Source organism: Salmo salar, chromosome 06, assembly GCF_965601325.2.
Source record: "Salmo salar chromosome 06, fSalSal1, whole genome shotgun sequence".
Classification (NCBI taxonomy): domain Eukaryota; kingdom Metazoa; phylum Chordata; class Actinopteri; order Salmoniformes; family Salmonidae; genus Salmo; species Salmo salar.
In genome coordinates this window covers 75,924,095-75,947,905 of record NC_138296.1, presented here as the reverse complement: position 1 = coordinate 75,947,905, position 23,811 = coordinate 75,924,095, and the positions used below count along the sequence as shown (strand labels likewise).

Genomic DNA, 23,811 nt, shown 5'->3' with positions numbered 1-23,811 from the left:
CAATGAAAACGTCAGCACAGTATTGTTTCTTATCGATGGCGGTTACGATATCGTTTAAGTCCTTGAGCGTGGCTGAGGTGCACCCATGACCAGCTCTGAAACCAGATTGCATAGTGGAGAAGGTGCGGTGGGATTCGAAATGGTCAGTAATCTGTTTGTTGACTTGGCTTTCGAAGACCTTAGAAAGGCAGTAGGATGGATATAGGTCTATAGCAATTTGGGTCAAGAGTGTCCCCTCCTTTGAAGAGGGGGATGACAACAGCTGCTTTCCAATCTATGGGAATCTCAGACGACACGAAAGAGAGGTTGAACAGGCTACTAATAGGGGTTGCAATAATTTCGGCAGATAATTTTAGAAAGAAAGGGTCCAGATTTTCTAGCCCGGCTGATTTTGTAGGGGTCCAGATTTTGCAGCTCTTTCAGAACATCAGCTGACTGGATTTGGGAGTAGGAGAAATGGGGAAGGCTTGGGCGAGTAGCTGTGGGGGGTGCAGTGCTGTTGACTGCAGTAGGGGTAGCCAGGTGGAAAGCATGGCCAGCCGTAGAAAAATGCTTATTGAAATTCTCAATTATAGTGGGTTTATCGGTGGTGACAGAGTTTCCTATCCTCAGTGCAGTGGGCAGTTGGGAGGAGGTGTTCTTATTCTCCATGGACTTTACAATGTCCCAGAACTTTTTAGAATTTGTGTTGCAGGAAGCAAATTTCTGCTTGAAAAAGCTAGCCTTAGCTTTTCTAACTGCCTGTGTATATTGGTTTCTAACTTCCCTGAAAAGTTGCATATCACGGGGGCTGTTTGATGCTAATGCAGAACGCCATAGGATATTTTTGTGTTGGTTAAGGGCAGTCAGGTCTGGGGAGAACCAAGGGCTATATCTTTTCCTGGTTCTACATTTCTTGAATGGGGCATGCTTATTTAAGATGGTGAAGAAGGCATTTAAAAAAAAAAAAAACAGGCATCCTCTATTGACGGGATGAGGTCAATATCCTTCCAGGATACCAGGGCCAGGTCGATTAGAAAGGCTTGCTCGCTGAAATGTTTCAGGGAGCGTTTGACAGTGATGAGTGGAGGTCGTTTGACCGCTGACCCATTACAGATGCAGGCAATGAGGCAGTGATCGCTGAGATCTTGGTTGAAAACAGCAAAGGTGTATTTAGAGGGCAAATTGGTTAGGATGATATCTATGAGGGTGCCAGTGTTTACGGCTTTGGGGTGGTACCTGGTGGGTTCATTAATAATTTGTGTGAGATTGAGGGCGTCAAGCTTGGATTGTAGGATGGCTGGGGTGTTAAGCATGTCCCAGTTTAGCTCACCTATTAGCACGAGCTCTGAAGATAGATGGGGGGCAATCAGTTCACATATGGTGTCCAGAGCACAGCTGGGGGCCGAGGGTGGTCTATAGCAGGCGGCAACGGTGAGAGACTTGTTTTTAGAGAGATGGATTTTTAAAAGTAGAAGTTCAAATTGTTTGGGTACAGACCTGGATAGGACAGAACTCTGCAGGCTATCTCTGCAGTAGATTGCAACACCGCCCCCTTTGGCCGTTCTATCTTGTCTGAAAACGTAGTTAGGGATGAAGATTTCAGAGTTTTTGGTGGACTTCCAAAAGGACTTCCTTACATGGCGCTTGGTGCGGTTGCTAGGTGATTTGTGAAGCAACTGCAAGCCCTCTTCACACATTGACAGCCTCATGATGTTACCAGGCAGGCCCAAACTCCATCCCACCAAACAGGCTGAAATTTGAGGCAGTCTTTTCAAACAGCTCTTACACTAAAAGGGCAATATCATGTTCACATTATTATTTCAACAGTGTGGAAATATATACATCACAGGAAAATCACATTTCTGACTGTACTGGGTTTTTAATATGTACGAAGAAAACCTCACTGACTTACAAATGGTGAACTAACAAAATGCATTTGGTTAAATAATAAGAAACATTTAGAAATGTTAATAGCAGTTTAAAAGGACTGCAATTCTAATGTCATCCTTTAATATATCAACAGTACAATGCACCCGGCTCATCATTTCAGTGAACAATATTTCACAATTCATGAGGTACTATAGCACCCCAGCAGCAGCCCCCGTGGACTCTCCAAATGCCAGAAACCTGTGCAGCTTAAATTCAAAGTCTATGGGCTGCTCCTGAGGAGCTCTGTACTTCTTGGTCATAGTGGAGCCCAGGTAGGAGATAAGCTCACAATTCTCCTCAAATGACGCCAGCTTCTTTTTGTACTTCTGGCGGATGTAGTCCGAGTTCCTGGGGTTGAAGGCTGAGGAACGGAGAGAGGGATGGAGGGAATAGGGAGGGAGCACAGGATGAAAGAATGGACAAGCAAGATAATGCAGAGTCAAATTATAATCCAAGACCAATGCACTGCAAAGATAGCATGACCAGGGACCATGTGACATTATGGTGATGACAAACTTGGGTGTGTGAAGAGCCCTAAGGCTCATCTCAAGGATTTTTACATACCTTTTAAATAAAAGGCCAGATAATGGAGTGCCGATCTCTTCGGACTGAGGTAGGGGAACTTTGGTTTGAGACAACCGACGGCCGTCAGAGCTTTAATGATAGATCTTGCCACGCCCTGATATGGAACACACAACCTCTGGTCAACATACAGTATGTCACATGCACTGTAGTGTAAACACACTTCAACTATTTTTATTCAGATTAAGTCCTTCCAGTAATTACATCCAGAGTGCCTCCCGGTGTGTTTGAGCCTCAGTCTCACCTGTTCCATGTAGCCTAGCATGGGCAGGGAGGTGAGCTGCACAGGCTCACTCATAGGAGGCAGCTTGTCGGGCAGCTTCTGGTTCCAATAGGTCTCAGGTAACCTGAGAGGAGGAGCAAGGAGTTGGAAGAGAACTGATTTGGGTTACCTAACAATATTCAAATTGATAGTTTGAGATCACACCAGGTTCATTGCATCAGTCTATTACTGACCTCAGAAACCTGTCCTGTTTCTGTTCGTTCTCGAAAATGTAGATTTTTTCCCGATATTCCACAGAGTACTCCACGCTTCCACGAACAAGGGCCTCATACCTGAGGAGAGTTTCAAACTAAAATCAATACATCTCAAAGGCACTAACATGAAACGGAATCAACTGAGAGCCTATAGCAAGCAGCCTGTCTGGGAGGTAAGATGAGAGCATCAATCTGTGACGTTGTAAGTTTGGACCCAGGTGCAGAGAAGAGACCAGATGAGGAATTAGTGGTTAAGGATAAATAATACTTTACTGAGAACCGGTAGACGCAGGATCACAATACACTTGAAAAAACAAACACTAAGTCTCAAACTCAGGAAACGAACGCACACGGTAAACAATTCAAGCTTTTGCAAAGGACCACAGAAAACACCTTTTAACAGAGACGCAATCATCCAATAAAAGTCTCTATTGCGGTCTCTGCCACCTTCTGGTGCAAGGAAGAACCATGACACAATCACAACAGGTCCGTGAGAGCAAGTTTGCTTTGATCAAGTTTTTAAATACCTAAGGCCAAACAAATGTATTTAAATGTATAACGAATTCCCCTCTTTGCTTTTGTCATAAACATTTTTATTATAATAAATCAGAAATTGCTGAACTATGCATCTTATATTCTCTCTAAGAGGTTAAAATATCTTATAGGTTGTTGGGTGTTGAACTAAGGTCACTATAGTATATTAAGAAGGTCAACTTTTTTTGTTTTTTTTGTTAGCTCAATCGCCTCACTTTTCGAAAAATGTAATCCGTTAAACTTTTAATTACATTTCTATAGCCTTATACATTTAAATAACTTAATATATAGAGTTGAAGTCAGAAGTTTACATACACTTAGGTTGGAGTCATTAAAACTCGTTTTTCAACCACTCCACAAATTTCTTGTTAACAAACTACAGTTTTGGCAACTACTTTGTGCACAAGTAATTTTTCCAACAATTGTTTACAGACAGATTATTTCACTTATAATTCACTGTATCACAATTCCAGTGGGTCAGAAGTTTACATTTTTAAAATTTGATTTGACCTTTATTTAACCAGGTAGGCCAGTTGAGAACAAGTTCTCATTTACAACTGCGACCTGGCCAAGATAAAGCATTGCAGTGTGACAAAAACAACAACACAGAGTTACACAGAAACAAATGTACAGTCAATAACAGAAAAGAAAAATAGAAAGATCTATGTACAGTGTGTGCAAATGTAGGGAGGGGGTAGGCAATAAATAGGCCATAGAGGTGAAAATAATTACAATTTAGCATTAATACTGGAGTGATATATGTGCAGATGATGATGTGCAAGAAGAGATACTGGGGTGCGGGCAGCAATCGGTTGAAGAGCATGCACTTAGTTTTTCTAGCATTTAAAAGCAGTTTAAGGCCACGGAAGGAGTGTTGTATGGCGTTGAAGCTTGTTTGGAGGTTTGTTAGCACAGTGTCCAAAGAAGGGCCAGATGTATACAGAATGGTGTCGTCTACGTAGAGGTGGATCAGAGAATCACCAGCAGCAAGAGCGATATCATTGATATTTACAGAGAAAAGAGTTGGCCTGACAATTGAGCCCTGTGGCACCCCCATAGATATTGCCAGAGGTCTGGACAACAGGCCCTCTGATTTGATACACTGAACTCTATCTGAGAAGTAGTTGGTGAACCAGGCGAGGCAGTCATTTGAGAAGCCAAGGCTATTAAGTCTGCCGATTTAAGAATACGATGATTGACAGAGTCAAAAGCCTTGGCCAGGTCGATGAAGACGGCTGCACACTACTGTCTTTTATCGATGGCGGTTATGATATCGTTTAGGACCTTGAGCGTGGCTGAGGTGCACCTATGACCAGCTCGGAAACCAGATTGCATAGTGGAGAATGTACGGTGGTATTCAAAATGGTCGGTGATCTGTTTATTAACTTTGGATTTCGAAGATTTTAGAAAGGCAGGGCAGGATGGATATAGGTCTATAATAGTTTGGGTCTAAGGTGTCTCCCCTTTGAAGAGGGGGATGACCGCCGCAGCTTTCCAATCTTTGGGGATCTAAGACCATAAGAAAGAGAGGTTGAATAGGCTAGTAATAGGAGTTGCAACAATTTCGGCGGATAATTTAGAAAGAGAGGGTCCAGATTGTCTAGCCCGGCTGATTTGTAGGATAAATATTTTGCAACTCTTTCAGAACATCAGCTATTTGGGCAAGTTGCTGCAGGGGGTGCTGAGGTGTTGGCCAGGGTAGGGGTAGGCAGGTGGAAAGCATGGCCAGCTGTGGAAAAATGCTTATTGAAATGATCGATTATCGTAGATTTATCGGTGGTGACAGTGTTTCCTGTCCTCAGTGCAGTGGGCAGCTGGGAGGAGGTGCTCTTATTCTCCATGGACTTTACATTGTCCCAAAACTTTTTGGAATTCGTGCTACAGAAAGGAAATTTCTGTTTGAAAAAGCTAGCCTTAGCTTTCCTAACTGATTGAGTATATTGGTTCCTGACTTCCCTGAAGAGCTGCATATCGCGGGGGCTATTTGATGTTAATGCAGAATGCCACAGGATGTTTTTGTGCTGGTCAAGGGCAGTCAAGTCTGGAGTGAACCAAGTGCTGTTCTTAGTTCTAAATATTTTGAATGGGGCATGCTTATTTAAGATGGAGAGGAAAGCACTTTTAAAGAGCAAACAGACATCCTCTACTGACGGGATGAGGTCAATATCCTTCCAGGATACCTGGGCCAGGTCGGTTAGAAAGGCCTGCTCGCTGAAGTGTTTTAGGGAGCGTTTGACAGTGATGAGGGGTGGTCGTTTGACCGCGGACCCATTACACACGCAGGCAGTGATCGCTGAGATCCTGGTTGAAGACAGCAGAGATGTATTTAGAGGGCAAGTTGGTCAGGATGATATCTAAGAGGGTGCCCATGGTTAAGGATTTTGGGTTGTACCTGGTAGGTTCCTTGATAATTTGTGTGAGATTGAGGGCATCTAGTTTAGATTGTAGGACGGCCGGGGTGTTAAGCAAGTCCCAGTTTAGGTCACCTAACAGTACGAACTCTGAAGATGGATGGTGGCAATCAATTCACATAAGGTGTCCAGGGCACAGCTGGGGTCTATATCAAGCGGCAACGGTGAAAGACTTGTTTCTGGAAAAGTTGATTTTAAAAGAAGAAGCTCGAATTGTTTGGGCACAGAACTGGATAGTATGACAGAACTCTGCAGGCTATCTCTGCAGTAGATTGCAACTCCTCCCCCTTTGGCAGTTCTATCTTGTCGGAAAATGTTATAGTTAGGGATGGAAATTTCAGGATTTTAGGTGGCCTTCCTAAGCCAGGATTAAGACACGGCTAAGACATCCGAGTTGGCGGAGTGTGCTAAAGCAGTGAATAAAACAAACTTAGGGAGGAGGCTTCTAATGTTAACATGCACTGAGTTGACTGTGTCTTTAAACAGCTTGGAAAATTCCAGAAAATTATGTCATGGCTTTAGAAGCTTCTGATAGGCTAATTGACATCATTTGAGTCAATTGGAGGTGTACCTGTGGATGTATTTCAAGGCCTACCTTCCAACTCGGTGCCTCTTTGCTTGACATCATGGGAAAATCAAAAGAAATCAGCCAAGACCTCAGAAAAAAATTGTAGACCTCCACAAGTCTGGTTCATCCTTGGGAGCAATTTCCAAATGCCTGAAGGTACCATGTTCATCTGTACAAACAATAGTATGCAAGTATAAACACCATGGGGCCACGCAGCCGTCACACCGCTCAGGAAGGAGACACATTCTGTCTCCTAGAGATGAACGTACTTTGGTGTGAAAAGTGCAAATCAATCCCAGAACAACAGCAAAGTGCCTTGTGAAGATGCTGGAGGAAACGGGTACAGAAGTATCCATATCCACAGTAAAACGAGTCCTATATCGACATAACCTGAAAGGCCGTTCAGCAAGGAAGAAACCACTGCTCCAAAACCGCCATAAAAAAGCCAGACAACGGTTTGCAACTGCACATGGGGACAAAGATCGTACTTTTTGTAGAAATGTCCTCTGGTCTGATGAAACAAAAATAGAACTGTTTGGTCATAATGACCATCGTTATGTTTGGAGGAAAAAGGGGGAGGCTTGCAAGCTGAAGAACACCATCCCAACCGTGAAGCACGGTGGTGGTAGCACCATGTTGTGGAGGTGCTTTGCTGCAGGAGGGACTGGTGCACCTCACAAAATAGATGGCATCATGAGGTAGGAAAATGATGTGGATATATTGAAGCAACATCTCAAGACATCAGTCAGGAAGTTAAAGCTTGGTCGCAAATAGGTCTTCCAAATGGACAATGACCCCAAGCATACTTCCAAAGTTGTGGAAAATGGCTTAGGACCACAAAGTCAAGGTATTGGAGTGGCCATCACAAAGCGCTAACCTCAATCCCATAGAAGATTTGTGGGCAGAACTGAAAAAGCGTGTGTGAGCAAGGAGGCCGACACACCTGACTCAGTTACACCAGCTCTGTCAGGAGGAATGGGCCAAAATTCACCCAACTTATTGTTGGAAGCTTGTGGAAGGCTACCCAAAACGTTTGACCCATGTTAAACAATTTAAAGGCAATGCTACCAAATACTAATTGAGTGTATGTAAACTTCTGACCCATTGTGTGATGAAAGAAATAAAAGCTGAAATAAATCATTCTCTCTACTATTATTCTGACATTTCACATTCTTAAAATAAAGTGGTGATCCTAACTGACCTAAGACAGGGAATTTCTACTAGGATTAAATGTCAGGAATTGTGAGAAACTTAGTTTTTAAATGTATTTGGCTAAAGTGTATGGAAACTTCCGACTTCAACTGTACCTAATTACTGGCATATTCCAAACTTGAGACCTCTTAAAAACCCAGAGACCTACAGAGAACCCATGCACCCCTGTGCCAGCATTGAAGAAGACTGGTACTATAATGAATAGATAGGAGTAAAGCCAGTGTGTTGGGTACCTCTGCCTCCCATCCAGGTAGGTGACGGGGCAGTAGCCCTTCATCTCCACCTGCTTGGGGAACCTGGCTTTCACCTGGCCGGCCGTCAGCTTCTTGGGCAACATGTGGGGAGGGGGGAGAGCGTGGGGGCAGCCCGGGATCACAAACTGTTCTGGAGTCTCAAGGAAGAGCTTTTGTAGATAGGGGTACAAGGCAAAATCATTTTACCTCTGTTAATAGTTCCTGTGATGTAATAATATACGTTGACCTTTTTAACAACAGATCTCAAAGAGCACTTTACACACATATGCAGGTAAGTCACCAAATCATTGATGACTGTCACCAGGTATGAGACCCACCTCCAGGTACTCCCGAGAGCACATCTTGTAATAGTGTCCCCTGAACTCAGCTGCCAGCTCCAGAGATGTAGTGAGAGAACAGTCCACCAGGTGGAGATGGAGGGCGAGGCTGACAGGGCAGTAATAGCTAAACTCACCCAGCCGAGACTTTAGCTCCTTTGGTGTGATGCACAGCCTGTCGATGCTAGCTGCATGGCCTGTAGGGGCCAGGGTCAAAGACATATGAGATTGCTGCTGAACAAAAATATAAATTATTTCAAAGATTTTACTGAGTTACAGTCCATATGAGGAAATAAATGTATTATGTGAAATCCATAGATTATGGCCTGACTGGGAATACAGAAATGCATCTGTTGGTCACAGATACCTTAAAAGACAAGGGCCTCACAATGGGCCTCAGGATCTCATCACAGTAATTATGTGCATTCAAACTGACATTGATAAAATGCAATTGTGTTTGTTGTCCTTAGCTTATGCCTGCCCATACCATAACTCTACCGGCACCATGGGCCACTCTGTTAACAACGTTGACATCAGCAAACAGCTCACCCACACAACGCTATACACGTGGTCTGTGGTTGTGAGGCTGATTGGACATACTGCCAAATTGTCTAAAACAAGTTTGAAGGTGGCTCATGGTAGATAAATTAACATTCAATTCTCAGGCAACAGCTCTGGTGTTGCCAGTCAGCATGCCAATTTCATGCTCCCTCAAAACTCTGTGGCACTGTGTTGTGTGGCTAAACTGCACATTTTAGAGTGACCATTTATTGTCCCCAGCACAAGGTGCACCTGTGTAATGATCATGCTGTTTAATCAGCTTCTTGATATGCCACATCTGTCAGGTAGATTTTTACCTTGGCAAAGGCAAAATGCTCACTAACAGGGATGTAAACAAATATGTGCACAGAATTTGAAAGAAATAAGCTTTTCGTGCATAATTTATGGAACATAATTACCAAAGTGAACAGGCTTTTTTTCTATTTTCTCTCTAGACTGCATATATTACCGGTGCGTATTTTCTCCAGGTAGGTGTGGATGTGTCTCATGCTCATGCGGGCCTCATCCAGGATTCTGTTCCAGACCCACCACTTGGACTTGTGTCCATCCACAGAGACCCAGTTCTGGTACTGCTGCTGGTAGTGCTGCCTCACCGCCTCCACCTCACGCTTGAAATTAGAGTTACGGATGTTCAGGATCTGGGGGCTGTCATGCATCAGGTGGGGCCTGCCAGGGGAGGGGGGATAATTAAGTGACAGTTTACGCCAAAATGATAACAAGATGAATCCATGTCCCAGGTCATCTGTTGCGTAGATGCAGCTACATGCCCTAAATCTTAAATGAATGGGAAGCATAGACACTGTTAAAGTTTATTAATTTCAGGATGTGCCGAACTTTCCCATTCATTTGAGAATGATGCATATAGCTGGATGTACAGTACACAACAGTTTTGTCCTCTCTGGTAGGGCCATCTAGTGCCACCCCTCTGACCTGTTGGGTTTTATCTTGTCACTGAGGCCTCTCTTTAGCACCTCCACGGTGTCCAGCTGCAGCTCCACCACAAGCACTGGGATAATGCTTCGAGCCTCCATCAAATCAGCCTGCTTACGCGTCATAGGGAAGCCATCCAACACGTACCTGAGATAGGGAAGAAAATACAGTCAATAGAATATGTCATGGAAATAGAATGAATAGCCTAGTCAACCTTCTGGTTGGCATACAATGAAATGTTGCTTTTGGTCTGTTCAATACAACCTTTTTACAGCTTTTGATTGGTCTGCATGGATCACCAAATTACCGTCTCACTGGGACTTACTGACTTTTAACATTTTATGACATCATTCAGAATGAAGCCAGACATTAGAAAGGGGGAAATTGAACACTGCCTCTATTTCAGCCAAGGTTAGCGGCCTTACCCTCTGGTGCTGCAGACCAGGCTCATGAGGGCTACCTCCAGACACTGGATAGCCAATTCATCTGGCAAGGTGTGACCCTGGGAGAGGTGCTTCATCATCTGGATGGCCAGCTCTGTCCTACCCTGGCTGGCCAGCACAGTCCGCATCACGTCCCCAATGGACAGACGAGTCAGGCTGTACTCATGGGCAAACATCCTCGCCACTGCACAACACATAGATAAGGGTGTGTACTCTGTTTGGGTGAGCTAATGTACAGCTGGATTGGCAGAACTGGCCTGAGATGGTCTTAAATCTAAGTTGGTGTTAAAGAGAATCAAATCCTAATGCATTGTTTGACAAGTTACAGTAAAGTGAGTTTTAGTGCATTCATAGAGGAGGAGTTTAAGAATCAAATAAACATATTGCAAACAATCCTTACAAAAAGTGAATTACATTCACTTACCACAGAGCTAAATTTGTGATGAGAACAGTGGTGTAAAGTACTTAAGTCGTTTTTTGGGGTATCTGTACTGTACTTTACTATTTATATTTTTTTAAATTTTTACTTCACTTCATTCCTAAAGAAAATTATTTTCCCTGACACCAAAAAGTACTCATTACATTTTGAATGCTTAGCAGGACAGGAAAATTGCCTAATTCACACAGTTATCAAGAGAACATCCCTGGTCATCCCTACTGCCCCTGATCTGGCAGACTCACTAAACACATGCTTCATTTGTAAATGATGTCTGAGTGTTGGAGCGTGCCCCTGGCTATCCATACATTTAAAAAAAAAAAACTAGAAAATTATGCCGTCAGGTTTGTTTAATATAAGAAATTTTAAATGATTTGTACTTTTACTTTTGATACTTACATTTATTTTAGAAATTACATTTACTTTTGATACTTAAGTACACTGCTCAAAAAAATAAAGGGAACACTTAAACAACACAATGTAACTCCAAGTCAATCACACTTCTGTGAAATCAAACTGTTCACTTAGGAAGCAACACTGATTGACAATAAATTTCACATGCTGTTGTGCAAATGGAATAGACAACAGGTGGAAATTATAGGCAATTAGCAAGACACCCCCAATAAAGGAGTGGTTCTGCAGGTGGTAACCACAGACCACTTCTCAGTTCCTATGCTTCCTGGCTGATGTTTTGGTCACTTTTGAATGGTGGCGGTGCTTTCACTCTAGTGGTAGCATGAGACGGAGTCTACAACCCACACAAGTGGCTAAGGTAGTGCAGCTCATCCAGGATGGCACATCAATGCGAGCTGTGGCAAGAAGGTATGCTGTGTCTGTCAGTGTAGTGTCCAGAGCATGGAAGCGCTACCAGGAGACGTGGAGGAGGCCGTAGGAGGGCAACAACCCAGCAGCAGGACCGCTACCTCCACCTTTGTGCAAGGAGGAGCAGGAGGAGCACTGCCAGAGCCCTGCAAAATGACCTCCAGCAGGCCACAAATGTGCATGTCTGCTCAAACGGTCAGAAACAGACTCCGTGAGGGTGGTATGAGGGCCCGACGTCCACATGTGGGGGTTGTGCTTACAGCCCAACACCGTGCAGGACGTTTGGCATTTGCCAGAGGACACCAAGATTGGCAAATTCGCCACTGGCACCCTGTGCTCTTCACAGATGAAAGCAGGTTCACACTGAGCACGTGACAGACGTGACAGAGTCTGGAGACGCCGTGGAGAACGTTCTGCTGCCTGCAACATCCTCCAGTATGACCGGTTTGGCGGTGGGTCAGTCATGGTGTGGGGTGGCATTTCTTTGGGGGGCCACACAGCCCTCCATGTGCTCGCCAGAGGTAGCCTGACTGCCATTAGGTACCGAGATGAGATCCTCAGACCCCTTGTGAGACCATATGCTGGTGCGGTTGGCCCTGGGTTCCTCCTAATGCAAGACAATGTTAGACCTCATGTGGCTGGAGTGTGTCAGCAGTTCCTGCAAGAAGAAGGCATTGATGCTATGGACTGGCCCGCTCGTTCCCCAGACCTGAATCCAATTGAGCACATCTGGGACATCATGTCTCGCTTCATCCACCAACGCCACGTTGCACCACAGACTGTCCAGGAGTTGGCGGATGCTTTAGTCCAGGTCTGGGAGGAGATCCCTCAGGAGACCATCCGCCACCTCATCAGGAGCATGCCCAGGCGTTGTAGGGAGGTCATACGGGCACGTGGAGGCCACACACACTACTGAGCCTCATTTTGACTTGTTTTAAGGACATTACATCAAAGTTGGATCAGCCTGTAGTGTGGTTTTCCACTTTAATTTTGAGTGTGACTCCAAATCCAGACCTCCATGGGTTGATAAATTGGATTTCCATTGATTATTTTTGTGTGATTTTGTTGTCAGCACATTCAACTATGTAAAGAAAAAAGTATTTAATAAGATTATTTCTTTCATTCAGATCTAGGATGTGTTGTTTGTGTTCCCTTTATTTTTTTGAGCAGTATATATTTAAAACCAAATATTTTAGACTTTTACTCAAGTAGTATTTTACTGGGTGACTTTCACTTTTACTTTAGTCATTTTCTATCAAGGTATCTTAACTTTTACTCAAGTATGACAATTGGTTACTTTTTCCACCACTGGATGAGAACTTGTGTAATATGCCTCTATGTGTTGTGAATTCTGACCTGTGGTTTTGCCTGACTTGGGGGGTCCGATGATGACCAGTTTGATGGGAAGCGAGGGGTTGGGTTTGGGCTGCTTCAGGTACTTGATGGGGTTGAGGATGAAGGTGTTCCTCGTCTCCTTGGAGGCGAAGAAGTAGATGAACTGGTGGAAGAGCACGGGGTAGGATGTGTTCAGGGGACCCTGCACTGGCTGGATCAGGTCTCCCTCTGTGTACTAAAAGAGGAACACGTGGGATCTGCTATCAGTCACATCACAACATACAGGGATAAACAGAAAGTTAGTAGAAGATAAAAACATTTATCACACTATGAAGAAGTCCACATCCACTGAATTAAATGGATTGGGATTTGAATAGAGAGAGTGTGGGTATGTCCCGGTTTATACTGACCTTGACTGGGTCCCAGCAGCCGAAGAAGCTGTTATACTTAAAGGAGTAGCAGAGCAGCTTGCGGGCCAGGGTATAGCTGATGGGCTGGCATTTGTGGAAGTGGGCCTCCCTGTTGGTCACCAGAGGCTGAACCTTCTGAAGCAGCTGGTAGCGCACGATCCTGGGCTTACGGCCACCGTTGATGGTCAGCTTAGGGATCTGGTTTTCATCCAGGAGATCCTGAACAACAAACAAACAAACATGCAAGTAAATAATCACATACTAAGATGGGGGGGAGGGGGTCTGTGGGAGAGTCAGACAATTATTTAAAGAAAATGTGCAGGGTGACATAAATGGAAGGCGAGGAGGAAAAAGTATGTCTTCAGTTATGGAGGCTAACCTTCTCTAATTGATAAGATGAAGTCACAGTTATTATTTTTATGCTTTTGTAATTGAACTAAATTATACCTTGTCTTTTGTACTCTGTACTGATACCCCATGTATATAGCCAAGTTATCGTTACTCATTGTGTATTTATTCCTTGTGTTATTATTTTTCACATTTTCTCTCTGCATTGTTGGGAAGGGCCCATAAGTAAGCATTTCACCTGTTGTTTACGAAGCATGTGACAAATAAAATGTGATTGGATTTATAATGGCACTTTGGGTTACAAATGTATTATTATTATAATGCCTCTAACTATATTAAGGCCTGTTCATAGCTGGACAGTATGTGTGTCTCTGTACCATCATCCTAGTAAAGTTGGCGTCGTCTGTTTCGAAGCGTTCCCCGATCTCCATCTCCAGCCTCTCCTCAGCAGCCGCTTCTGTCTCCTCATCCTCCCCATCATCCTCCTCATCCAGAGTAAACTCCTCAATCAGCATGGCTTCGATCTCCTCCATCCCCTCCTCTTCCTCATCAAACTCCTCATCCTCCTCATCCTTCACCTGGCACACAGAGAGAGACTGTAAGGAACAGTGGATGACAGTCCCTACCTATCAGTGTCTAATCATAAACTCTTCCCAAACTAATATAGCATAGACCCATATCAGCCTCAAAGAGTCACAGCATCTGTGCTTGTGACAAAGAAGGACTACCTTTGCAGCTGGTTGCTTTGAGGCATGCTCTGCCATGAGCTCAGCCCTCCTCCGGGTGATGGCCTCCTCCTGCATCAACAGAAAGAGATAGATGGTGTGGGATATATATATATGAGAGGAGGGGGTTTGGAGAAGGATAGAGAGGAGGGGGGGAAAATAGTGAGAGTGTGTTAACATGACCTCTAACACCTGCCTTGAGCATTGAGCCTCTCTACTTTCTGCACCTTCACTTGGCTCCCTGTTCTGAAGCCCTAGTCCTCTGCCCTGCTCTCCTCTCACCCGTAGTTTGTGGCGTAGCTCCCTGACTTGTCTCAGCTGTTCTCTCCTGCGGTCACGGCGTTCTCTCCAGCTGGCTAGGCGGGGGGGCAGCAGGCGCCGCACGACATCTCTCACGTCCACCGTCATGACCACGGCTGCGTCCGGGAACAGCCGGCGCTCCACCATGAAGGACACGTCCTCAGGGTTCTGGGGGAAACCCTCCAGGATGAACCCTTTCGATCTGGAGTAGGGAAGGGGGGTGCAGCAAATCAGTCAAGATGGGAAGTCAGTGGGCGAGAGTGCCTTGTGTGTCAAGATGAGTCTGTGTGTGTGTGTGTGTGTGTGTGTGTGTGTGTGTGTGTTAGGGAAATGTCTTGGTACTTGTATGGCTCCTGGTCCCAGAACTGTGGCAGCATCATCTCCATGATCTCCTGAGGCAGAGGCTCTCCATCAAACAGATAGGACTTAATTGCCTCCTCCTCGTCACTCAGCCCCACCTCCTGCTAGCAACATACACAGCAACACAGATAGCCCACCATTCAATCCCTGGGGAACAAGCTGCAATACTGCACCATAACAACTGTGATATGTGACAGTATCATATCCTTTACCTCTGCTGCTGGGGCTTCCTCTGGGCTGTCCTTCCCACTGTGTTTTTCCTCCTCGTCCATAGAGGGCACTGCTGCCCCTCCCTGTGCCTGCAGCAGAAGGGCTTCCAGGTCCTCAGGGGGCTCCTCAGGGGGCTCCACCTCATCAGAGTAGGGCACGCGGGCCTGGGTCTTCCCCAGGATCAGCTCCTGCAGGCACTCCCTGAACTGGATGTGAAAAACCCCCAGTTGCTCCGCCAGCCATTTCCCGTGGGTGGTCTTATCAGAGCCCCTCGTACCCAGCAGGAAGACTCTCAGAGCTGGAGCCTGGGATGGGGACGAAGGGGAGGTAGAGAGGAAGAGGGATAGAATATGGGGGTCAAGTGGAATCATTATTTTATCATGGATTCACTTGTCTTAGCTATTTGGTCATTTCAGACATTCATAGATTCAATTGTTCAACGTTATCCAGTAGCTCTTACTTCCTCACTGTTTCTCTCTGTCACTCTTCCCCTCCCCCTCCCCCTCCCTCCCTCCCCCCTCCCTCCCTCCCTCCCCCACCTGCAATAGCTGTGTGTGTGAGACGTATGTCTCGGGGCTCAGTAAGAAGCGGTCCCTGGCCTCAGTAGTAGAGAAGTAGTAGGCTTTCTCTCTGTACTTGGCAGCATATTCATCCAGACATGGGATCAGTGCCCCGTTCTCTTTCAGGGACACGGGACAGAAGTGTTGGGTGTCCCCCATCACCCTCTTAGACGCTGCCTCCTCCTGGATACAGCAGGGAGAGAGGGTATGTCTTTAAAATGTTACAGAAAAACAGCAGTATGGGATGATGGTAAACAGACATGGACGGGATGTTTTTGGTTAGAATATGCTCTCTCTAATTCTCTCTTTCTTTCTCTCTCTCGGAGGACCTGAGCCCTAGGACCATGCCTCAGGACTACCTGGCTTGATGACTCCTTGCTGTCCCCAGTTCACCTGGCCGTGCTGCTGCTCCAGTTCCAACTGTTGTGCCTGCGGCTATGGAACCCTGACCTGTTCACCGGACGTGTACCTGTCCCAGACCTGCTGTCCCAGACCTGCTGGAACCCTGACCTGTTCACCGGACGTGCTACCTGTCCCAGACCTGCTGTTTTCAACTCTCTAGAGACAGCAGGAGCAGTAGAGATACTCTCAAAGATCGGCTATGAAAAAGCCAACTGACACTTACTCTTGTGTTACTGACTTGTTGCACCCTCGACAACTACTATGATTATTATTATTTGACCATGCTGGTCATTTATGAACATTTGAACATCTTGGCCATGTACTGTTATAATCTCCACCCGGCACAGCCAGAAGAGGACTGGCCACCCCTCATAGCCTGGTTCCTCTCTGGGTGTCTTCCTAGGTTTTGGCCTTTCTAGGGAGTTTTTCCTAGCCACCGTGCTTCTACACCTGCATTGCTTGCTGTTTGGGGTTTTAGGCTGGGTTTCTGTACAGCACTTTGTGATATCAGCTGATGTAAGAAGGGCTATATAAATACATTTGATTTGATTTAGAATACCTATACTGTGAAGTCTGAAGCAATTGTATTTTCAGCTACATTGCATTTAATTGGAGAATGTGTACAAGAAATGTGTAAGGTCTAAATTGCCAACTACTATACGTCATTAGTGGGTTTCTCCATGTAGGACATACGTTTGTCTCCTGTTCCTCCTCTTCCTCTGCTTCCTCAGGTTTCTCCAGCTCAGCCAAGGCCTGAGCATCCTCCTCCTCCTCATCCAGGTCTACTCCTGACAGCTCCCAGCCCACGTACTTAAAGGGCTCTTGGGAAAACACACATCAAGGTTATTAGGTACTTAAAGTGCCTTCAGAAAGTATTCACCCCCCCTTGATTTTTTCCACATTTTGTTGTGTTACAGCCTATATTTTTTGTTACTGGCCTACACACAACACCCCATAATGTCAAAGTGGAATTATGTTTTTAGAAATGTTTACAAATTAATACAAATTGAAAAGCTGAAATGTTTTGAGTCAATAAGTATTCAACCCCTTTGTTATGGCAAACCTAAATAAGTTAGAGTAAGCATTTGCTTAACAAGTCACATAATAAGTTGCATGGATTTACTCTGTGAGCAATAATAGTGTTTAACAGAGATGACTACCTCATCTCTGTACCCCACACATACAATTATCTGTAAGGTCCCTCAGTCGAGCAGTGAATTTCAAACACAGATTCAACCACAAGGACCAGGGAGGTTTTGCAAAGAAGGGCACCTATTGGAAGATGGGTAAAAATAAAAAAGCAGACATTTGAATATTCCTTTGAGCATGGTGGTTATTAATTACACTTTGGATGGTGTGTCAATACAGCCAGTCACTACAAAGATGCAGGCGTCTTTCCTAACTCAGTTGCTGAAGAGGAAGGACACTATTCCACAATACTAACCTAATTAACAGAGTGAAAAGAAGGAAGGCTGTACAGAATACAAATATTCCAAAACATTCATCCTGTTTGCAACAAGGCACTAAAGTAAAACTGCAAAACATGTGGCAAAGCAATGAACTTTTTGTGTTGAATACAAAATGTTATATTCGGGGGGCAAATCCAATACAACACATTACTGAGTACTACTCTCCATATTTTCAAGCATAGTGGTGACTGCATCATGTTATGGGTATGCTTGTAATCGTTAATTAAGGACTGGGGAGTATTTCAGTATAAAAAAATAAACAGAATCGAGCTAAGCACAGGAAAAATCCTTGAGGAAACCTGGTTTAGTCTGCTTTCCACCAGACACTGGGAGATGAATTCAACTTTCAGCAGGACAATAACTTAAAATACAAGGCCAAATCTACACTGGTGTTGCTTACCAAGAAGACAGTGAATGTTCCTGAGTGGATGAGTTACAGTTTTGACTTAAATCTACTTGAAGATCTATGGCAATACCTGAAAATGGTTGTCTAGCAATGATCAACAACCCAATTTGACTGAGCTTGAAGAATTTTGAAGCATAATGGGCACATGTTGCACAATCCTGGTGCGGAGAGCTATTAGATACTTACCCAGAAAGACTCACAGCTGTAATCGCTGCCAAAGGTGTTTCTACAAAGTATTGACTCAGCGGTTTGAATACTTACGTAAATGAGATATTTAATTTTCAATACATTTGCAAAAATGTATAAAAACATGTTTTCACTTTGTCATTATGGGGTATTGTGTGATTGTGAGAACTATGTGACGTATAGGTGAGAATATATACTTTTTAATTCATTTTGCATTCAGGCTCTAACACAACAAAATGTGAAATAAGTCAAGGACTATGAATACATTCTGAAGGTGCCTTATAACTCTGTCCTCTGCCACACTATTTGACCAAGCCAGTATAGTCACTCAACCTCAAACACTGCCATACTCTCAGTACCCTGACATACTCTCTTTTACCAGCACAAAAAACACACATGTACACACCCTGAGCCACCCACCCCCCACCCCCTCCACCTACACAAACACCCTAAGCCGAAAACTCACTCTCCATGTGGAAGACCATCTCCTGAACCAGGTCCTCAGGGCTCTTGCCAGAGGTCTCCAGTACATTGTAGCTGCCTGTGATAGAGGACTCCATGCTCTCCCAGTCCATCACAAACTGCTTCAGCTGCAGCTTGAATGGGTTCATCTCTGGACCGTCTGGATAGCCTCTCTTCCACACTGCAGGCAGAGTCACCTCTGAAGAAAGAAAGAGAGAGAGCGAGAGAGAGATGGATGGGGGCAGGTGGCACTTTACATCAGAGATATAATCATCATCATCATCATCATCATCATATCACAAAACAAAACAATACAAATGTTTTCACATTGCTCAGATGGTCATTGCTCAGTCTTACCTCCACCTTTTATGCTGACGGTAGGTGGGCTTTTGTCAGCATCGTCTGCATCAGATTTGGCAGAGCCTTCCGCAAAGCAAATTAAGAGGATACATTGAAGATAGATATGAGTATACAAAACTGTGATCGTAGAAGGCAACATGATGTGAGAAGCATACCAGTAAGTCATGTTTTTGCGGATCGAGATCGACAACATTTAGTTAAAATGGAACAGTACCCTCCACCTCCTCTTGCACTGCCTCCAGTTTGGCCTGAGGATCTGTTGGCTTAGGATCCTCCTCTGGGTCCTGCTGCATACGGTTTCTACAGAAGGTCACAAACACACATACAGCAAGAGGAAACTGGCTAACCCAACCATCCATGTTGGCTCCAACAATGCAGAGGACCAACACATCATTCCCCCTCCATTTTAGCTCTACTCACAAGGAATCTTGAGCCTCCTGGGCCTTCTTTTTCTGCTGTTCTTCAAGCATCTTGATTACCTTGTCAACCTCCTCCCTGTTCTGTTCATACATCCTCTTCAATACTACTCTACCTGCAACAGAAATATTCTACATTTGTATAGAACTACAAATATGGTAGTCTTCAGATGAACAATACAAAGGCATTACTATGGTAGTATTTGTAGTTGTGAGTTGTAGTTTCTCCCACCTTCCCCATCGTTGTCTTTCAGGCAGAACAGGATATCGGGCATGATCCCATCGTGGAGATCCTGAATGGTGGCCAACTGGGACCTGTTCCTGGGAAAGTTGTCCAGCACCCACCCCCTCTTGATCTCTGAGTCTGCATCGGCCATCTCAATCTGGAATACTCATTTGATAGAGAACATCAATGCCATTCCACGAGGCATAGCTTTTTCAATTTGGAAGGATACTGTGCACACGTTCAACTATTTAATCTTCACGGTAATTTACTTGACTTGACTTCAGACAAACCTCTCTGATGTGATTCTCCAGCACCTCTGCATACAGGTCCAGAGAGGGCGGGGTGACAACCTGCTCCACCTCCTTTAAAGCCTCCTCCACGATGGCCTGTACATCTGGGTGCTCCTCTGTCACCTCCATCATCACTGTATCCCAGCAGCAGCAGCAACAAAAACGACACCTCAGCAGACAGTCAAACAGAGAAACTGACACGTAGTGGGACTGTATGGTTGTGTTGCTCACCTTCCTCAGTCTGTTCACTCGAGGAGTGGGTTGTGGATGTCGCTGTGGGATGACATCAGAATCACCAGTTAGACTAAATGTGTATGTCTATTAGGTAGCACTACCTGTTTGTTGGTTAGAGTCTGATTTACTCACCTGAATCATTGTCATCAGACTCCTCCTCACTGATGTTGGATCTCATGTTTACTGCAGGAAGTCCACATTTGATTACATTTTACTAAATGCTCATTCTATAAATGCTTTGCAGGTGACAACACAAGAAACCGAGCAAAGGATTGATACACTTTTTCACCATGCAATCATCATCATCATCACCATAATCATCCCATCACTCACTGGACCCGTGGGTGGCGTCCAGTTCCATCTTGACCTTGACCCTCTCGATAGCCATGAGGGTGGAGTCTCTCTTGACCTTCTCCAACATGTCCTGTTTGACCTTGGCGATGACTGGCTTCATCAAGACCTCCATGTCCACCACCTCTGCTCCGTAGTGCTGGGCCAGTAGGGCGCACAGCGTGCTCTTGCCTGCACATGGAGGCCCGATCACAGACACCTTGCAGGGCGGCCGCGGCATGGGGGGCAGGAGGTACCGCCGCGGGTTCAGCATGAACTTCCCCAAGGCCTCCTGGGACGACAGGATGTAGATTTTGTCCATGAACCTGAAGGGGAGCGGGGAAGGAAAGTTATTGGCTGGAATGTGTAGACACAAGCAACAGAGACACGCACACACACTCTCACTCACTCACTCACTCACTCACTCACTCACTCACTCACTCACTCACTCACTCACTCACTCACCCCACAGAGAACTCGGGTTTGCCCTTGATGATCTTGCCTTCCTTCAGGGCCACAGGGCAGGCTCTACACCAACGACTCCTCCTCCACCTGAACCCAGGGGCCACTGTCTTAGAGGAGGACATGGTCCGCAACAGCTCCTCCTGAGAGAGGACATCAGCACAGACAGTCAATGGCAGTTACTATCCCAGAGCATTGGGCTACCATAACCTGTTAACATTGTGCTAGCTAGCTACATTGCTTGCTGCTCAAGGACCATTGACTAATCTTACAATAATAGATCTGAGTTTAGGGTTTTCCACACAAACAGTAGCATAAGCGAGAGGCAGTAGCATGTCTGACCGTGTCAATCTCATCAGGCAGCTCTTCCTCGTCGATCTGGAGCAGCCGAAGGGGGACAGCAACCCTCCTCACTGCCATGGACTCCAGACGGAAGAGCACTGACTACACCAGGGACAAAACCATAAACAACCAGCTCGTCAACCAGCAATTAAAACACAGAAGTCAGTCTTTACCTACAGGGACAGTCACTGTGGTTAGTTGTAGAATGGATAATGAAACTACAGCCAACTCAAGGGTTTTCAATGTGACTAATGTATTGACAGAGGGCTAAGGGTTGCGTTGCTTATTCCCTCAGAAAGGGAACCCCTCTTTCCAAGAACCCCCTCTGATCCCACCATGAACAGTTCCTCAGGGTTTTTATTCCCATCCAGCTCAAACAGGTGCAGGGAAGCATGGTCTGCCATGTAGTCCTGGAAACAAACAGCATGTCAAACAGCATGTCGGTAGCCATGACAGTTAATCAGAACAGAGAACTGTGTCCATCTAGTAATACACTACATCTCTATCACTGATCAAGATAAACACTTGGTGATGAGTCAACAAAGTGAATGGAGTTGTTGTCAGGAATTGGCAGCCATTTTAGGTGTGTCCTCTTCAGGCCTCAGTACGCTCACCTCTAGAGGTCTGAGAATGGTGTCCTTGTACAGGAGAACCCTGCGGTAGGCGTTCTCTGGGAAGTTTTCCTGCGCTCGCACCAGCTGGGTAATCATGTCCTTCTGCAGCTCGCGCTCCTCCACCTGATCAACAAATAAGCAACCGACTAAGTAAACAAACAAACAAATCACATAGAATAGAGTATAACAACATCTCCAATAAGGGTAGTATCAATCTGTTCATGCACCTCCTCTGCCTCCTCCAGCTCCCCTTCCTCCTCTTCCCCCTCATCCTCGTCTGTCTCATTCCTTTTCTTGGTGGTCTCTTTCTTCACAGGGTCCCACTGCTCCCTGAGGAACACCCTGCCTGTCTGGGGGTGCTGCCTCTGGCCCGCCAGGCGGTGGATCAGGTCCCTGTCCGCACACTGGGGATGGAACAGTTCAATAGAATAAGTGGATAGAAAAGTTCAACGCAATGAGGATACTTCAGGCCAAGGACAGTTTCAGGATTTTACTGTTATTTCACGGTCAATGGTGTAGTGTAGTGTAATGGGCGTAACTAGCTGTAAATGTTTGGTTGTGTCTTGTTAATTCAGCACAAGGCACAGTAAACTAACTCAAGGGAGAAGAAGATAACCTTGATGTTTATGATGAAATCGGGCGCCAGTCTCAGGTTCTTGATGAACTCAATCTGCTCCAGTATCTTCAGGTACTCCTCTGACATGGAGGGCAAGCAGCTCAGCACATAACCTGCCATACAACACAATACTGACATTTTCCTGAAACTGCACACACTTCAAACATACACAAAACATGCAGCACTGTGTTTAATCTAGTGAGTATAATGTAGTTAGGGATTAAGGAACAACGAAAGCAATGTCGATTAGGCTAGCAAAATTTGTTGAATTACCGTAGTGCTCGACCTCTGGTGACTTGAGCCTGTCCAGAATCAGCTGGACCACCATCTCTTCTGAGATACTTTTCCCTTCATTCAGAATCTCGAGAAGCTGAAACCATAAAATGGGTAGTTGAAAAGTCACTCATGTAAATCTGCTACTATACAGCAAATTGAGGCTGCACAGTGGCAACTCACCTCTACTCCTTGTGCTCTTTGATCATTGATGTGCTGGTTGAGCAATTCTGTGTCTGAAATTAATGTATAAAGATGTGTTCAGATACAGAAAAAGAGAACAGGGCATGATATTAGGAACAACAATAGGGAATATTTACCATCAATCAAGACACACTTCCAGGACTGGGCTAATTTTGTGGCAAGAGTAGATTTGCCAACCCCCTGTATAGAATAACAATACAGTAGGTCAGTGTGTGTGTGTGTGTGTGTGTGTGTGTGTGTGTGTGTGTGTGCGTGTGTGTGTGTGTGTGTGTGTGTGAACCATATTGATAACTCACTGGCTTCCCAATAATGATGAAGCAGGTCGGTTTGGCAAGAAGAAGCTCAATCTCAGCTTCATCCTCAATGAGGTTGTCAACATAAGTGTTCATGACTGGGGTTTCTAGAACATTTGATGATACTTTCTCTGAAATATGCAATGACAAACAGCCATGAAAGAATGTTATCATTTCAAACAGCTGACAAACAGCTGAAAAGGTTGTTGTAACTAACTGTCATAGGCAAACTCTAACCTGTTAGCTAACGTTAGTTTAGACAATTTTGAATACCTCTAGTACTACCTAGCAAGTGAGTGGTTTAATAATACTGCAACGACATAAGCTAGCTAGCTACATTTGAAATGCCATTTAACTTACCATTTAATAATTTGCCATCTGTTTTATTAGGTACTCAAAACAAGTTAACCATGGTTATGTGCCTGTTAACCATATAATTTTCTCATACCTAAACTTTGTTGAGCGAGCGTAACCATAGTAACCCGAGCCCGTACACAGACTTTTAAATCGCTTTATATCG

At 44.9% G+C, this 23,811-nt stretch overlaps 1 protein-coding gene across 1 annotated transcript; it reads right to left on the bottom strand.

The window, feature by feature from the left end:
- Nucleotides 1-1,841: 1,841 nt before the first annotated feature.
- On the bottom strand, nt 1,842-23,802 carry ak9 (adenylate kinase 9). Its single transcript, XM_014205485.3, has 38 exons — nt 23,652-23,802; nt 23,295-23,422; nt 23,115-23,178; nt 22,978-23,030; nt 22,795-22,891; nt 22,522-22,634; nt 22,133-22,309; nt 21,906-22,028; nt 21,627-21,701; nt 21,292-21,393; nt 20,953-21,092; nt 20,491-20,813; nt 20,290-20,340; nt 20,155-20,196; nt 19,924-20,057; nt 19,640-19,790; nt 19,412-19,523; nt 19,206-19,291; nt 18,989-19,054; nt 18,636-18,830; nt 16,802-16,929; nt 15,686-15,889; nt 15,149-15,451; nt 14,919-15,040; nt 14,559-14,778; nt 14,280-14,348; nt 13,929-14,129; nt 13,204-13,422; nt 12,815-13,028; nt 10,183-10,384; nt 9,758-9,904; nt 9,276-9,493; nt 8,267-8,463; nt 7,929-8,098; nt 2,950-3,048; nt 2,738-2,840; nt 2,476-2,590; nt 1,842-2,272 (listed from the first exon to the last, which is right to left on the bottom strand). Exons 2-38 carry the CDS (start codon nt 23,385-23,387, stop codon nt 2,061-2,063), a joined length of 5,340 nt encoding a protein of 1,779 aa, XP_014060960.2. The 5' UTR covers nt 23,388-23,422; nt 23,652-23,802; the 3' UTR covers nt 1,842-2,060.
- Between the last annotated feature and the right edge of the window lie 9 nt (nt 23,803-23,811).

Excerpts from the sequence above, each read along its gene's own strand:
- ak9 (XM_014205485.3), bottom strand. The coding sequence starts at position 23,387 with ATGAACACTTATGTTGACAACCTCATTGAGGATGAAGCTGAGATTGAG. Across the intron at positions 15,041-15,148 it reads AGGAAGCCCCAGCAGCAGAG|CAGGAGGTGGGGCTGAGTGA; the intron begins GTAAAGGATATG and ends GTATGTTGCTAG. Across the intron at positions 9,905-10,182 it reads CTGGTCTGCAGCACCAGAGG|GTACGTGTTGGATGGCTTCC; the intron begins GTAAGGCCGCTA and ends TCCCTATCTCAG.